The following is a 17,428-nucleotide window of genomic DNA, read 5'->3' as shown; positions in this document are numbered from 1 at the left end:
AGTTCTATCTTGTGGCAATATATTGTAAACAAAGTTCTGTTTGCATTAATCTATTATCTATGCACTCTCAGGCAAGTGTGTTGTGGATTGAAAATAATGCAGGTTTTATTTAGATGGTAATCACACATCGTTCTGCTCCTCGACCCCAGGGAAAATCCAGTACAGCCTGATAAATTTGTCCTTGTGCCAACTTTGTTTCAAAGTCATAACACAAGTTCTTTTTCTGCAGTTATATTCTTGAATAAAAGTACATTTGTTTTGTTCTTCTTGTACCTTTTGTTGAGTACCTTTTGTGAAAGTGCTTATTTGATATTTGGACTTCAAGCTTCACACAATATACACTTTATGTCTACATTTAGTCAATTATTACTAAAACAAGAAAAACGTTTCTGTTTTAACGATGTGTTTACAGCAATTGTTGTAGACACGGAACACACATGAAATGCATGTATTCCAAATAACGATGTATTATTTACCCTAAACAACTCAAGGCAACTCACACGCAGGTAACCAGACTTGAGCGGAGAGAAATTTCTGCCCTTTCTGCATTGGTGGGGGGGTGGCATAGCAGGCTGATCGACACATTTACAATACAAAAGATGCTGACAGAGAGGTGCGAAGGGATTTAAGGTGGGCCGGGATTACAAATTTTTTCGTAGGCTTTGGTAATTCTTGTGTTAAAAGAAAATTCAGAGATTGCTGAAAAGTTCAAGGTGTTGTCTGCAGGTGTCACATAGGATGACAATGACAAGTTTTTACTCAGTGATTTAAACATTCACACCTTCAGAAAGAATTAAAGTTACAAAAACTGTAAACACTATTTTTTCCATTCATCTAGCCATTTAATTTCTTACTTGCTTAATCCAATTCATGATAGTAGGTTTCTGAAGCCAGACCTGCAATATCCAGTGCAACACAGAGATCTACACTAAGTTAGTGCTGGGTGCATTTTACATTTCCTTGAAGGTTGCTGAATTTCATGCATAAAGTAACTCATTATTTATTCCTATTTTAACCAAAAAAGACTGAGGTGCTACCTTTCCTAATTTTCCTTCCTTGTGAATATTTTACACCTGGTGTAGATGCATGATTATATTTTAATATGTGCATTCAATGCTGGTAACAATTTATGTACAGCATTATTAAATTGTAAACTCACATACACACACAAAAAAAAAGAAAGTCACACAACGCAACAAAATAAACAGCAGTCTATATCTGTGTGGCCACCTCAACAGGTTCTGTTTATTTATTAATTTTTTTAATGTTGGTAAAAATTTCTGAGGTTATAGGCATAAGATCTCATATGGCAATTCATGTGCTGTAAACGGCAACATACAAATCACAAAGTCCTAAACAGACAATGTAGTGATAAAGGTGATGCAGAAATACACAGTATAGAAAGGAATCGCCTAAACGCTAGGAATATCCTCCTCTTACCATGCATACGCTGTTAAGAAAATATCTTTTTTCTACTAGACAGTGGACGACTGATTAAAAGAAACAACATGTAACATAATAAGTGAAAACTTGTTGGCACAAGTTTATACAGATGTTTAAACAAGAAAATATCAATTCACCCCAGTGCTGCTTGGTATTTTCAGGAGTTGCACAAAGTAAGCAGGAGTGGGTGGAACTTTTTTGGGAAGGAGCAGGATCAGTACTATGCAGATCTCTACCATCATCTCTATCTTTTTTGAACAGCATATCAATGATTTGGGCATCTACTCTAACAGATGTGCATCAGCATCTGATTGCTTGACCTCTAGCATGATAAGTTTAATATTATTTTGGAAAAATGCTAAAGCAAAGACAACTGGTACTATAAGTGTGATGCAAACACCATTGATTGTAATATACTTTTGAACCAGCTGATCATCCAAAGCAAATTAAACGCAGGAAGAATATCTCAGATCACAGTATATATACAACTTGAACGAAACTGGAAGTTTGACTTTGGCTGAAATAGTAAAAAATTAAAAGTATTATACACAGGACAACAGAATCCACTGTACATGCTACACAGTCTCAGAGGTATAAAATCTACGCTCTTTCTTTTAAGACAGGGATCTCCATGAAACTTACAGGTTTACATAAATGGAGTATAAAAGCTTTGCATTGGAAATAAGGATTAAAAACTGAACAATAGGCCATCTGAATCCAAATTAGTGCACCTCGAAAAGAGTCCTAAAACAATTGTACAATACATGGATAAAACTAATAGAAACACATTAACACTAGACATGTCAAACTATTTCCTCTGCTTGGCAACTAAGAGCAAGAAAAAGAACAAGTTGGTAAATAACTTTCTAAATTTCTGATAATTAAACTGGACACATTTAATAAAAAAGTGAAACTATTAGAAAGCAAACACATTTTAACTTAAATTCAAAGTTAAAAAACAAACCTTGCAAAAGGAATGAATGACAAACTGTACCTGTAGAAGAAAAAAGAAAAAAAAACATGAATTCTTTTGCAAACATAGAACATTTATTTTATGTAAATTGGAATCTTCAATATTGTGATGCAATCCAGATAGGCCCATTTCACAGCAAAAAGATTTAATCAGTGATCAATAAATTCGAAAATCACAAAAAAATGACTTAATGAGAATCTGTTTTTCTAATCTTTACTAGAATTTAGTTATAGAGCTTCTTTAAGAAAAGTATTACATTTCTTGAGGAATTACTGGTGTCCTTATGCTGCTGGAACTAGCTGTAAATGGACAGCCAACAGTTACACCTTAGGAGAGAGTGAAGGCAGAAATGTTGACTTTTATATTAAAGAAAGTAAATGAAATAACTGAGAAAGGGCTATCTGAGAAGTCAGGCTATTGCATAGACTAAGAAAAGAGATTTGCGTCTTTGGCAGAAATGAATATAGAATGAGTTCAAACCTTTTCATTTTACGTTATAATTTTATAGAGTATGGACAGTGAGACAGCTGCAGCTCACATTTGTAATTAGAAAAAGAACAGAAAAAGAAAGATGTACATGCTTAGTAAACAGGCTTGCTATCTTAAAAGCCAAATATGTTGATTTTATTTGTAAACATGTTAAGCACATTAGCTATGTATCTTCTTGATAAACATGAACATTTTATTAAATTGTGGAGTGTAATTATGACAAAACTTTCTATTTTAAAGGGATTTATTGTAGCATTTTATATGGTTACTGAATAAGCCTACAGAAATTTGTTTTTAAAAAATGAACACAAGCAGTTTAATTGTAAAAATACCACTTTAATGAAGAACATAAGAATTCTACATGGCTAGTTATGCAGAAGCTTAATGAAAGAAAAAAACATTTAAAAAGATAAAGAAAAATCAAAATGGGTATTGGTATAGGTCAATTCTAGAAACGTGAAACTGGTGATCAGTATTGGTACAAAAAAAATAATCGGAGCATCTCTAATTGTGAGATTAATAATGAATGGTGAACAAGTTTGCCCATTGTGAGGATTGTTTTCAGGGAATAAACTATAGAGGCAATTAAAAGCAATATGATTTGTAATTACAGTCTATTTTATCATACAAACACACAGCAAAAACTGCATAAAATGTGATCTGACATTGCTATCATTCCATCAATGACATTTCTTTACCAACAAAAAATACATTTTGGCATTTTTCTCTCGATTCATTTTAGACATCTGTCAGATTCAAAGGAATGCCAACATGTTTTTTTCTAACCTAGTACAAGTTTTACAGATTTATATCATAACAATCACCAAATGACCTCTTCATTTACTCTAAATGTTACTTCCTCTTTGTCTTTTCTTCAAAATTCCATCTGATAAAAATGTTAAACACTATTAAATAATTGTGTGTACTGTTTAATTTCTTTTTTTTTTTGTGGCATAGCCAAAAATTCCCTTACTTATTTCTTATTAATAAATCAAATGGGAGCTACAGCAGAAGGTGGCAAATTTATATTATAACTTGATACATTTTCCACATCAGAATCACTTATGATTTATTGTAACTTTTTAACTTCTCAAGTACACTATGATACTGTTGTGACAATCTATACGGGTATTGTTACTATTACCCACATCTTACTGGGAGCATTTGTATCGACATGACAGCAGAAGCACACTGCTTAAGCTCTCTATATACTTTGCACTTAAAGACTTGTTACTGAAGAAAATAGCACTTTCCTAAAGATTATATATATATATATATATATATAAATAAAACACTAAGTGAAAGTAGCCAATAATATGTGTCATTTGTTTACTCCTGGAAAGAAATATTTCCTGTTTAACAATAGTTAAATAGAAAAATTACCATAACATTATGGCTGAACACACTTTAAATGTATACAGAACTGTACAGTACAGTTCAACTGAGTGTGCTCCACAGTGTACTAGTACCCTACTGAGGGCAAATATATTTAACTAAGCAAAAAGAGGAAACCTGAAAAAGCATTATCATGTCTATTGAACAATTCAGGACAGCATTTCAAATTTGGTCAGTGAAAGATATTAGGCGACCATATCAATAACAGTCTGCCACAGAACACACATATTTGCATGACATATGGTTAATCCTGCACAAACTAGAAATTAATTATACGTCTACAATCTCAAATACTGTAACACCACAAAAGAGTGAGAAAACATAAGTATATCAAGGTTGAAACAAAAAAAAAAATTCTATAAAATGGCAGCTAAACAGAAACTGCAAAACTAACAACACTGGTTTACACACACAGTCTGAAACAAGCCAATGCTGTTTCAAACCATTTTGCTTTGATAATAAGTTACATTTTTCTAAAGTACAGTACATAACTGCTTCCTACAGCTTTAATGATGCTTTCAGGTACAGTTCCCATCAGTTGTTGCCATACTATTATTGTGCTAATCATTTCTCCATTTACATTTTTGGACATTTGACTTAATTGCCTACTTATTTACGTTTACTCCTGACACCTTCATTTGAGACACAAGTATGGCTGGTTACATTTCTTTTTGTTTGGTCCAGTTGGAGCACAGGCAGGTGAAGTGTCAGCCTTTCCTTGTCTGACCACAACAGTTTTGTGTTGCTGTTGCTCATAATCTGGAAATTGCAAGAGAAATTCCATCTGTCTTTGAAAGGTACAGGAATATCTAAACAAAAATTATTGACATTTGCCATTGCCAGTTTGAGGTACTGAAGACAGACTTCTTGAAGCTTTTGAAGTCCACAGAGTAAGGACCACCACCATAAGGATGATAAGGAGATTGGATGAGGAGAGTGGATCAAGCTTATGGAAGATTCTTCTCTTCTTTGAAAAACTGGCTAGAATTCTTCTGCAAAAAGCATGGTTTTGGCTTTATGGACCTGTTCTCTGAAACACTACACTTCATCAGACAGGACAGTCTATAGTGCAATAGACAAGCTTCCTTGATCTTTTTGGACAACATCAGCAAAGTAATAAAGAATTCTGTAACTATGTATAATTTAACATTGATTTATTTTGTAGTTTTCAAACAATTATAAATATGGCTTAGCAGTGTTGGAACTGCCATACCAATTGGCCCCTCCAAATTTTAAGTTTGTTTCTTTATTTTGTTTACCAAAGAAAGGTGGCAAGGATTTTTAATTAGGCTGAATGTTTAAAGACATCGGCTTCTTTCCAATATCTTTTCATCATTATTAAAGGTACTACAATATCCCAAATTATAATGCACTCTTTATCAACGATTTCCAAATTTATTATCTAACATAGTACAGTATATTGTTATGAGAAGCTTCTAATAAGTAGATTTCAATTTTCATATAAATAATGAATGCGATTCCAAAGCAAGTAGGTATTGTGAAGTAGTTCATTAACTTGGTTAGGATACACAGCACATCATGAAAAGGTGCAATGCCAAAAATAATCTGAAAAGAGACTGGCCTTGTTTAGGGTTTTATTAAAAGTTTATGCAGGCACCACATTTTAAACTTTGTAAAAGTACATTTTGCTTGCTTGTTCTGCAGTGTTCTCTCCTTGAGTAGTCTTGCTGTTATTACAGCACCCATCAGCGTGATTTTTCCACCTTCATGCAGGTCTTGTGTCACTTTTTTAATGTCATAAAAAGAGTCCACATGCAGGAAGAATATCTGAAGTGAAGGTAACATGTTGCTTTAATTTAGTCACTTTATTTTTTGGCCTTTTTCTGTTTGGGTATTTGATTTTAATCCCCATAGATGTGTGACAGTCCCTTGTAAGACAGTGAATATTTGGCAGAAATCCCCTATTTGTTTGAATGGTGTTGATCCATTGTGTCATGGGATGAAGGGGAAAGCAGTTTAAAAGTCCCCTCCTCATCAGTTCATCACTGGTTAACAGAAATTAATCTTAAGAATAGTTTTTTTTGGACTGCATTGGTGACTGATTAAAGAGAGGATTTAACTCTTGCTAAGTCAGTAAAAGTCAGGGTACCTTCTAGTTTTTGGGAGTGCTTCAGCACCTGTGTGTTGTACTTTTTTTGGCTATTACAAAGCCACTTGATTAATCATTGGATTGTTATTTTCCTATTTAGCAGCACTAGACCATTTGATTTTCTCCTAGTCAGCAACTGTAAATACTAGATATATTTATTGCTCCCCTTTTGTGGCATTTTTTATTCTTCCTGCCTGTTTGGATTATTTTCATTAATCAATAATACATTATGGTAATGTATAGTTTTTGGTATATTACTTTTTGTGTAGTTATTTCATTATTTGTCATCAACAACTGCATTGTGACTGTTACTGCAGTAAACATTTGTATATTTCTTTTACTGCTGCTTTGTGCTTTGGAGCATCTTGAGTGCTTCCTGGTTATGAACTACTAGAGGGAACTGACTTCCACCAGTGGTCTTGACAGGTTAAAGCTATTTAGAGAAATTTTTAAAAAGCCGAACACAATAAATTTGAAAGAAAGTATACTTAGTTTTGCTCATTTTTAAAATTTTGTGTGTGTTGGAAAGATTATTAACAATAATGAATGATTAAACAGATTCTAAAAGCAACTTACTCCTATGGGGCTTTATTTGGAAGTTAAGAAAATGGATACCTGCCTCAGGTGTCTGTTTTTTGGATGTTTGTCTTCAGTCAAAAATATAAAATTACAAAAAAATTAAATGGTCAACCAGAAATGCATTTTTTCATATTGAATACGACAAAAAAGTTCTGATGTTTTTAGTTTTTTTTTTTTTTTTATTCTCAATTAAAATTACAGCTTATATTTAATTAAATTTTGAGTGGAACAAACAGCAAATCAAAAATAACCTAAATTTTCTCCCAAAAACCTGACTGATGCCATGATAGTAAGAGGCAAATTACAGATGTTTTCAAATTACAGTAATTTCTCCTCCCTCATATATAGTGATACATAAAACATTTTGCTCATAACACAGACTTAGAAATTATTTTCATCTCACAGTCATCCACTACAGAAATCTGAGATGATGCCTTAAAAAATAGCAGCCATTTAGCAGACCTGACTTCAGCTCTGGCATAGCAAACCAGAAACTCTAACACCTATTTCAATAAGCTACTGTACATGGCTGCCAAACTTTGCAGAGTGCCAGGAAGAACAAAAACATGGATTAATTTAAATTAATTTATGTACTGTCAAATTTCAAGGGAATTTTAAAATCACGTAATAGGACGTGAAAAAACATCTGAAAAAAGCAAATGTATGCCAAACACCCACATTACCTTTGGAAGAGGCCACACTTGGTAACAGGGTGATTCAAAAACTACAATGAAATTGTAATTTACTTCGGGTAGGTTGCTTTACCTTTGTAGCTACTAAAGAGCACTTTGTGAAATTCGCATGTACACATTTAAAGACACTGAATAGTCATCATAATGCCAGAGTGTCCAGTGTGAAAATCAGTGATTTTGTGCAAGTTCATCGTTAAATCTACAATAAAAAAAATTTTAGGATGAAAGTGGATTACTGAAATCTGCTAATGACTACTTCAGTCACACTTGAAGAGTTACCAAGTGAATGAGGGAATTCAACACTGAACCTAAAAACAGTTTGTATGCAGTGGGATTGAAGAGAGGTAGAGGACTGGGAGACAGAATCCTCTGTACTCCAAAGTGAGATGGGCTTTCACTGGCACAGAGGTAACATAACTAATGCTGCAACTGTTCAGGATAAAGAAAGGAATTAAGTTTACATTAACGGAAATCCAGATTTTGCTGGCAATAAATGTTTCACAAATAATGCTAAGTACTGTAAAATTAATCAGATGAAATGACTGATCCACACTTAAATAAAGTACAAACTCCAAAATGACCTCTTTGCAAAACTGGACTTTGAAAATTCATAAAGATGAACAAAAAAATGAGCCACCGATTTAACAATAAGAAAGAAAAAAAACCAAAAGAAAACAATCTGAGCATGCAACTAGCTGAATTAACATGGTTTAAAAATAGGACCTATTCTCTTCTTTACGTATCCTTGTATCTCATAATCAGCAGTAGGTTTTCAAAACCAAGATGCACAGAGCAGACTTCAAATTATTTTACAGCCTATTGGTTTTAAACCTAACACTTATTTGTTTATTTTACTTAAAAATAGGAATAAGGGAACATATGGTAGTCACAAGGAATAAAATGTGAACAACAACTTGAGTGTGGAATCGCTTTAAATCCACAGTTTCACAAAGCAGATGTTGTAACCTGTGCAGTGTAAGCATGGACATTGGCGTAAAGCAGAAGATCTTGGATGACAAATTTCCTTGCCATTTTTTCCTTAACCAATTGTCACATAAGCCAAAGCAGTGTAATGCTGATCAGCTCTATTTATTCTGAGGTGTATAATCAATATGGATTACACCCTTGACATTTATATATAAAAAAAGAGAAAGATGGTGGGAGGAAGACTGATTTCAAAGGGGGGTGACAGCAGAAGGCAGACAGTTTTACCCAAATAATCAGTTGACAACAAAAGGCTTCAATGTAAAATACAATAGGTGGAGCTCTACTCCATTTTATGAAGTACAGTCAGAAATGTAGACACCTAGGTTGCCTGCTCCTTAAATTATAAACTTGACTGCAGTTTTGGTATGCAGGGATATTCAAGGTTGCCAAAGGTAGATCTGGTAGAACACTCCAGAAGTAGAAAGTTTAAGGGGACTAAAGGCAAGAGATTTGAGAAAGGGAAAGTCTAGACTAACATGGAGTTGTGCACTCAGAGTGAACAGGAAGGAAAAAAAAAAAAAAAAGACTCTTTCGGCTCTTTGCTTTTCCATTTGGCCATCAACCAACACCAATCTTACCTTATAGACAATGGATCAGACCCATGAATTGAATCTCAATGAGGCATCTACGATTCTTATACAGTTTTTTGTTTACTTGAAGCCTTTGTGTTCTCCCTTTAAATTACCCCTCCCTTGTATAATTCCTTGCTTTCTTGATGAAGCTTTTGATTTCAGAGCTTTTGTTTTGGGTTAGACTGGCAGAAATTGGGAAACCATCACTATACATAGAGATGGCACCTATGAGAATGCAGTATTGGTAGACCTGTATACAGTAAATTTATTAAACATACAGTGTGTTTAGTGTACCTGTCACAAATAAGATGTGCACCACCTCTTAAAACACAAAGTGAGTGTTATTCAAGCAGTTACTGAAAATGCTAATCAGTTTCTATAAATGCAGTGGTTGCAATAAGAATTTTATGATAACATTCTGTGAAAATTTGAGAAAATGCTAGTCAGTTTCCATTAATGATATGATTAAAATGGTACTTTATGATAAGATTCTGTGTAAATACTGATGAAATGCTGTACATTCAATGAAACTTGACAAACTTCAATAAATATATGCAAAGTAAACATTTTATGAACACAAATGTGCATGTTGCACAGCTATCTTTGCCTCCATTAATACCTGTTTGAAAGCACTTGTGCCAAATAAAAAGTATTTGCAGACACCAATATTTATTTGTTTAGGAACAAAAATCAAATATCTATGTACTACTTGCCACAATGTAACTATCAAGCTATGAAACACAAAACTAACAATTGCAAAAAAAACTAACCATAAAAAAAAAAATCTCAACAAGAGCAAACAAGTCTCAGCTACAGAAACTGAAATAGAAAAAATGTGCAGTTAATTAAGTACTGTAATCCCTTCACATCCATGATGGTTAGGGGCAGAAGATCCCAGCCAGTGTGAAAATTTTCAAAAAATGCTTTGCCCACCCCCACCAAAACGCAAATATACCGTATGATTAGGTAAGTGATCCTATTATAGACAAGTCAAGTTATAACAATAGTTTGATTTATTGTATTTGAAATAACAAAACCTATGAGAGCCATTTAAACAGCGTGGCAATCCATTCTGGCAGTTGGTGCAGGTAATACATTGGTGTCAGGAGCAGTATGAAAAGAAACCTATCCCTATCATATGACTTAGCAAAGTGCTGAATGCTATGAAGCCATATAGCAAACATATTTGGCTCATCAGAGGAGTTGCTGGAGAGTGTTGAAGCGGACATCCAGGATCTTTATAGCTGTCTGCAGCATTGGAAAAGTGGGGTCTTAGGCAGGGGTGTGGGTTATATGTGGTGGAGCTTTGGGCTTGTGCTGGGGAAAAATGAGGGAGACTGATTTTTCAGTGACCCCAGGTGAGCCTTTTGAAGCTGGGCTGGTGATAAAACTGCATAGGCAAAGGATGAGGCAGATCACAGAGGTGTTATGGGTAAGCCATATAGAGAAGAGTCTCAAAACTGAGATATGCAACTGGGTCAATTTTTGCAGTGTTTGTTCAAGGAAAGAACATAGCCTAGGGACTGGTACTTATGCAGTTCTACAAATGGAGACTTGCCTGCTAACTTACAACAGATCATCAGAAAGACGCACAATGTTTAACATCTATGCTGGACTTCCTCACAGTTTTTTTTCACTAAAAAAATATTTTTAATAAAGATAATACGCAATTACACTAATATATATACAATTACACTAATATTTATGACATGGTTTTATGTGATGCAAATAATTTTCAGTATTGTTTACCAAGTGTTGGCTTAGGTATCATCTGCGAGTTTCTGAGATCTTTTAATAAGCTCCAAATTATTGCCATTTACAGTAAAACCTTGATTATCCATCAGGGGTCGGGACCGAGGCAGTAATGGATAAGGGAAAAAACGGATAACAGAACAGCTACTTTAAAAATGATATACAGTAGTTTAGTTTAGGAAAGAGTCATTTATTTACCAAAAAAAAAAAGTAAAAATCAAATATAGCATTAACAAAATTAATTCATATAATATTGTAATGACTAGCGTGAAAAGCAAATACAACTCAGAGGTACTGGAGTTTTCTACATTTTACCTGGAGTCTTTGTTCTGTAACAAATGGTGCCCTGTCTTATACACCATTATTTGGGTTACAGAGCACACCTCCAAAACAATAAAAGAAAGCTTTTCCAACCAATCTGTTTATCTCCTGCCATTTGCATTTTTTTTCCCTCTATACTGTAAACACTCCTGCTTATTGTCTCCTGACTCCCTCCTTAAAATCACCACACCTTCCTTTTTCTCCTATGTTCTCCTGTCACCCATCTCCTAAGAGGTGTTTGCGCTCCTTAAAGGACAGAAGCCCTTCACCCAGTCCCATCACTTACAGCATTCATTTTACCCTTTCTGCTCCTTCACAGTGCATCACCAGCTGCCTGCACGTCACAATATATTAACAAAACATAACAGAATTTAAAAATTACAATACAAAAGAACAATGACATTAATACAGAATAACATTACCGTCAGTGGTTTAATTTGGTAAGTTTTTCAATTTTGTTGGTATCATTCCTACTCTGTTAATTGAAGCAATACATGAAGCACTTTCTCTGTTTCGTAAATGTTTAATAAGTTCAATTTTTTGTGACAATTCCAATACCACATGAATATGTTTATTGGCCCTAACAATGTATAGCAGATGAATTATAACAAAACAGCTACGAAATGCTATTAAAACTAAAGGTACTTAACTGACACTGTGGTGTTGGGGAAGTACAGTACGCTAGCCCAAGGGAGAGCTGTTCCAATGTGCACAGCTCACAGTGTTCCTCCACATGGCAGTAATAGTACAGTAATAAGTAGGCGCTGACATGTGCAATGTTTTTTTTTTTTTTGGCCTTGACGGTTAAATTGAGTGACAGATAATCAAGGTTTCCAACTTGTGAATAAATGAAACTGCAAATGTTGGAGGGGTTACTGTATTACAGAGACTCTGTAAATGCATGTTACATTTTAATAGTATATCAAGTAACCTGTCTCTTACTTAAATTACATAAACTAGGAATAAAATGTACTCATGCCAACTATACTTGCAACAAATAATTACAGGATGCAAAAATGAAGGCAGGCAAGTGGAAGATGATTTTGACGATAATGTGATGACACCAAATTGACCTTTTAGTGCAATGTTTGGCACAAACATAAAACCATATATAATTTTGGAAACAATATCTCCAATTCAAGTGTTAAAATATTTGTGATGACAAGAGGCAAAATGTATGAAGAGAAATACAAATGAATTGAGGAAAGCCTGTAAAGAAATCTAGAATTTAGAAAAATCGCCTACCAGCACATGAAGAAAAAAAGGAAATACATCCAAAAAACAGGTTTCGGTGGCTAAAACTAAAAGGTCAAAAAGTTACTATACCTCAGTACTCTATGAAAGCTCTGGCATTATATATGACAATAATTGAAAACTGTACTTTCTCAATGATCTCTTATTAAACCTGAAACATACAGAGTCATTTTTTAAAGAATGGGTGACTACTGCAATGTCTAGATATGGAAAACTGGCAGAAGTGCCATGAAATGCACATGGCTCTAATTTCTGATCAACATTCTATTAAATAGTGATTTGAATGGTTTGTGGGGTTACAGGAACACTGATATTTTACTATTACAAAATTATAATGAACCAGGAATAAAATGTTTTCCTATATTGTCTCTACTTGCTTGAATGTGCATTCTCAGTGAAAAGACCATAAGTCACTTATGGTTTACCACAATGCACATAATTTATAATTAGTTATAATCCATTTAGATTCACATAAAAAATGTTGGTATTGATCCATTTAATAGATTAAGATTCAACAAAATTTGTCCAATTGGGTAAGTGAGTTTCATAGTCGCTGTACAAGAGAATCACATATATGCATTTATTGTTAAGTCTACATTACTTATGTACTAGGCTATAAAAATGAAACTTTCAAAAACAGAAAAATTAAAAATAGATACTCATTCCAAAGAAATAAATATCAAAATCATAAAACTGTCATGAATAGGTAAACATATGGAATATTTGAGACTGGCAGTAACTTAAACAGGTACTTTACCATGTTTAAAAGTAAAAGCTAAATTAGTTTTTCCATTTTTGTTTAACAAGCAGAGTGAGCCATTGAGGTAAGTGCTTTAAACATTGCTTTTCTGACAATCTATCCTGGCACTGCAGGGTTTTGCTAGAAGGGTGCTTGACAAAACAAAGACCAAAGCATTTACCAGCCTTGACGCTAGCAATTTTGCCCTTATACAAATTAGCCCAGCTAAAAGCTAGACAAATAATGGGCTGCTTTTTATTGTGCTGTCTGCCAGGAAGCCATCAGTAGACAAGGAGAAAAAAAATACAACACTGCCTGGCATTTTAAAGTCCCTCCATGGAGTCTCATTTTGGCATCTCCATATTGGAGGTTATAAATCATCAGCGATTAAATGCCTTAAGAGTAAGTGAGCAGTGAGAGTGGATGAGCTGTTGTCCCACTCCATGGTCAGCAAGGTTTACAGGGTGTTTAAAGAGGACTTGAGAGACATCTGCCTTGAAATAAAAGTGGAGCAATAGACTAGGAACATACATTCAAGCCAAGATGAACATAAAAAAGCCAATGAGATTTCTTCATGGTAACTCAAAAAAATGTTGGTCACAGCCAACATTTATCAATTACCCCTATATCAGCTAATACTGCTTCAATATATTTATGCTTGTAACACCCACTGACAAAGGGAAATAATACTTATAAAATGACTTTAGGGAAACCAGCAATCTGTTTAAATATCCAGCACATTCACATAGAACTAGGACAATTACATAAGATAGTCTGGTGTCTGCATCTTTACTTTGTAAGGCAGTTTTTACCCAGCAGAGAGCAGTCAAGCTCTCCACATCTGCTACTGACAACTGCTAATTACATCTGAACTACCTGGCTGAAGAATAGGTATACTTTTACAAAGCTATTATAACAGTATACCGTAACAGTAAGTACTAAAAGACTTACTGACAATTTTGGTTCAAGAAAAACAAAAACTGTACATGCATTTTAAGCAATCATAATTTACCAGATATTACCACTGCAACTTTGTTAGTTTGCACTTTTTTATGCAAAGAATAAACATTATCCATGTAAACAGTGAAATAAATACAGCAAAATATTTAATTAAATATGAAAAATGTTTACCACCACTGAAGAAAACAAAATAACTTTTTGATGTAAACATAAAATGAATCATAGAAGCTAGCATATGGCTGGAGGTACTGTTCCAATCTGCATACATTGCTCTGCTAATACTCTGAAATTCTCTACACAATCAACAGATTATATGTAATTCAAATTAATCACTATTGTAAACTATAAAGACAGTAATAAAAAAATATAAAACTTGTGAAATTTTGAAAATGTTATAATAAACAACTGACATTTTATAAACAAAAAAGTGATAGTTTAAAGCATACTCCCCAGCTCTACCCTGTCTTTTCCTCATTCTTAGTCAGCTTCTTCTTAAAGTATATTCTCATCATGACACCTTTCCAACCAAATACATTTGTTATTTCTGTCTGTATCATTTTACATATACTAGCTTTAAGACATATTTATCTAAAATGAGTATTGTTCAACCTTCTTAATTTCATGCAATTTATTTTAAGTTTAAAAGGACTACAATAAGAGGTTTGAGTAAGATTTTGTGATAACACGTGGTATAAAAGGTGAATCTTGTGGCAGCAGCCTGTCCCAACACCCCCCAAAAAAAATACTAAGGATGCAAAAACAAGTAATTACTACAAAGAAATTACAAGGAGAGGCAACTAAAAAAGACAGCAAGAAAAAAAAAATACCAGGCATCTTTCCAGGCCTAGCTAAACAGAGTGTGAATCAGTAAGGCTGCTAACCTACTTCTCCTGAAAGTACCACCTAAATCATCCCCCACCTGACTCTGTGCTCCTGGTTCTTTGGGTTTAAGTAAGTAGTAGCAGATGTCTGATTATATTAATAACTACATGAAAGACAGAGGCCCCAATGGTAGAATTCTACACTAAGTAGAGGTCTGAAGCAAATAAATGACACGATAATATGGCATGTCTATTTAAAAAATAATAATAGGAAAGGATACTAAAAGGAAGAACACAAAATACAAAAAACAGGCAAAATAAATCAGTTGCCACCTGTGGCATTTTCTTCTTGGACATAGTCACTTTAGAGGACTATTAGGCATCTCTGCCAGGACCTCAGTCAATTGACCCCCAGTGTTTTGGAAAAGCATTACACTCATTTTTAAGCTACTTCTGTTTTTCACATACACTGTAGTTCCTCTACCTAATCCCTCTTCATGGCATTTACCACGCAAAGGAATTACTGTCCCCTATATATTCCTCCTTTGCAATATGCAGTACCTCTACTGCTATGAGTCTCTGTCTCTCATAGCCCAACCTACACCCATAATGGCTGTATGAGGGACTGGGCTCTGCCATGTACCCAAACTAGTGTTGGCACTGCCCATGGAAACCTCCTGTCAGCTAGGCATCAACTCATAAGATTTATTCCAGTAGAGCTAGTAAAATGTAGAAACTCTTAGTTCTCTATTGCATGGAATTTCAAAAACGTTTTAAACTGTGATTCACATGACAGTATAATTACACCAGTAGTTGATTACACAACTTATTAGTCTTAATATAAATCACTAAAGGTTACAGAAAGGATGCTTTTTTCTATACTTGCAAGCTAATACAGGTAATCCTCATCAATTACAATTTTTTTTTCAGAAAATTTTTTTCTAGTTATTAATGCATATTTTTCATTAATTAAAGAATATAAAGTATTTGCCAAAATGTTTTTGAGTTATAGTTGCATCCAGTTTCATTCAAATGGGAAGCAAATGAGGCAAAAGTTTCAACAGGAAGTGACCATGAATAATTCTACTGCTTCTTCTACAACTTTAAATATGGGCTGCTCCAAGTGAAATATTCATCATGACACCAAATATATGAAATAGTACTAGATTAACATTTTATTTACACTAATTGATTTTGGAGATATTTTTTTGAAGAATATTTACAAAAGGTTCAAATTGTAGACTTCACCATAGACTGGCTAAGATAAACATTTTTTCTTTGTTAAGAGGGGTGGGCTTTCTATGCAGGAGAAACAACCACCAATGAATGGTCATCAGGAAGTACAAGACATAGAATGTAGTGATGGAGAATAATGGACATATGAGTTTTGAACTTCACAAAGAGAAGAGAAGCTTCTCTGTCTGATGTCTTGTATTTTACATAACATAACAGAATGTAAAAAAGGGCAGAGATTACTGCTGAATTCAGTGAAGCTGTTAACCCTTCGTTAAGTGCTGCACCATTAAGCAACAAGCTATTGGCCAAAAAGAAAAAGGGAAGAGCATGACTGTGCTGGAAGATCAGCACTGACAATATATGTGACAATGACTGCAATTCAACTGTGTAATTTGACATGGTGCAGCAACAACATCAGAGACCATTTTTGGCAAATCTGTCATACCCTAAAAACAAAAAGTCACGTAATGTAAATAGATTGCATTTTTTGACTTATTTTATCACTAAGTTTGTTTTGGGAAATGTCATAATCATTACTTAACTCTTTGAGGGCTAAATATTTTTTCCAGAAAACAGTTTACTGAAAAGCAATGACTTCACACAGAAATCAACATAAAACATCTGTTGTTGCATGCTGTGGCTGCCAGTTAGCCAAGAATGTGTGGCAGGCTTGCTGCCAGGCTGTCTTTGCCTGGCTGGGGCAGCAGCAGCAGCAGTCACTGTCACAGTGCATTGCAATCTGGTTGCTACCTCTTATCATTGTTAAGTAGCAGTCCTCCCAGGGGAACAGTGCCAAAGGCATGTCAGCTACTTGAACCTGTTCAGCACCACGAATAGCTGGGGACCAATCAGCTGAACCCGGAACCTCACATTCGTTTTCGATCGCTTGTATCAAAATCGGAGTCTGTCAAGTCATAGTCCAGTTCAGAGAGAATAGGAAAAACGTCGTCCCTGGAATATTCTGCTTTACACATCCGCTTTGATCTCTCGCCAAGTGTCAGGGCCATTTTTGTCATTGTTTGTGCCTTGCTACTCATGGGAGAGCAGGAAATCTCGGTCAAAACCAACAAAGCTAACTTTCCTTCTACCAACTAAAACATAATGG

At 34.4% G+C, this 17,428-nt stretch overlaps 1 protein-coding gene across 1 annotated transcript in view; it reads right to left on the bottom strand.

The window, feature by feature from the left end:
- LOC120523558 (vesicle transport protein SFT2B-like) overlaps positions 1-17,428 on the bottom strand; it is a 144,749-nt gene that overhangs the window by 20,470 nt on the left and 106,851 nt on the right. The window contains exon 7 of the mRNA XM_039744963.1: positions 2,408-2,437. Coding sequence (XP_039600897.1) covers positions 2,408-2,437 — 30 coding nt within the window. The remainder of the gene's footprint in view (positions 1-2,407; positions 2,438-17,428) is intronic.

Source organism: Polypterus senegalus, chromosome 2, assembly GCF_016835505.1.
Source record: "Polypterus senegalus isolate Bchr_013 chromosome 2, ASM1683550v1, whole genome shotgun sequence".
Taxonomy (NCBI): domain Eukaryota; kingdom Metazoa; phylum Chordata; class Cladistia; order Polypteriformes; family Polypteridae; genus Polypterus; species Polypterus senegalus.
This window is presented reverse-complemented; position numbering and strand designations above follow the sequence as displayed.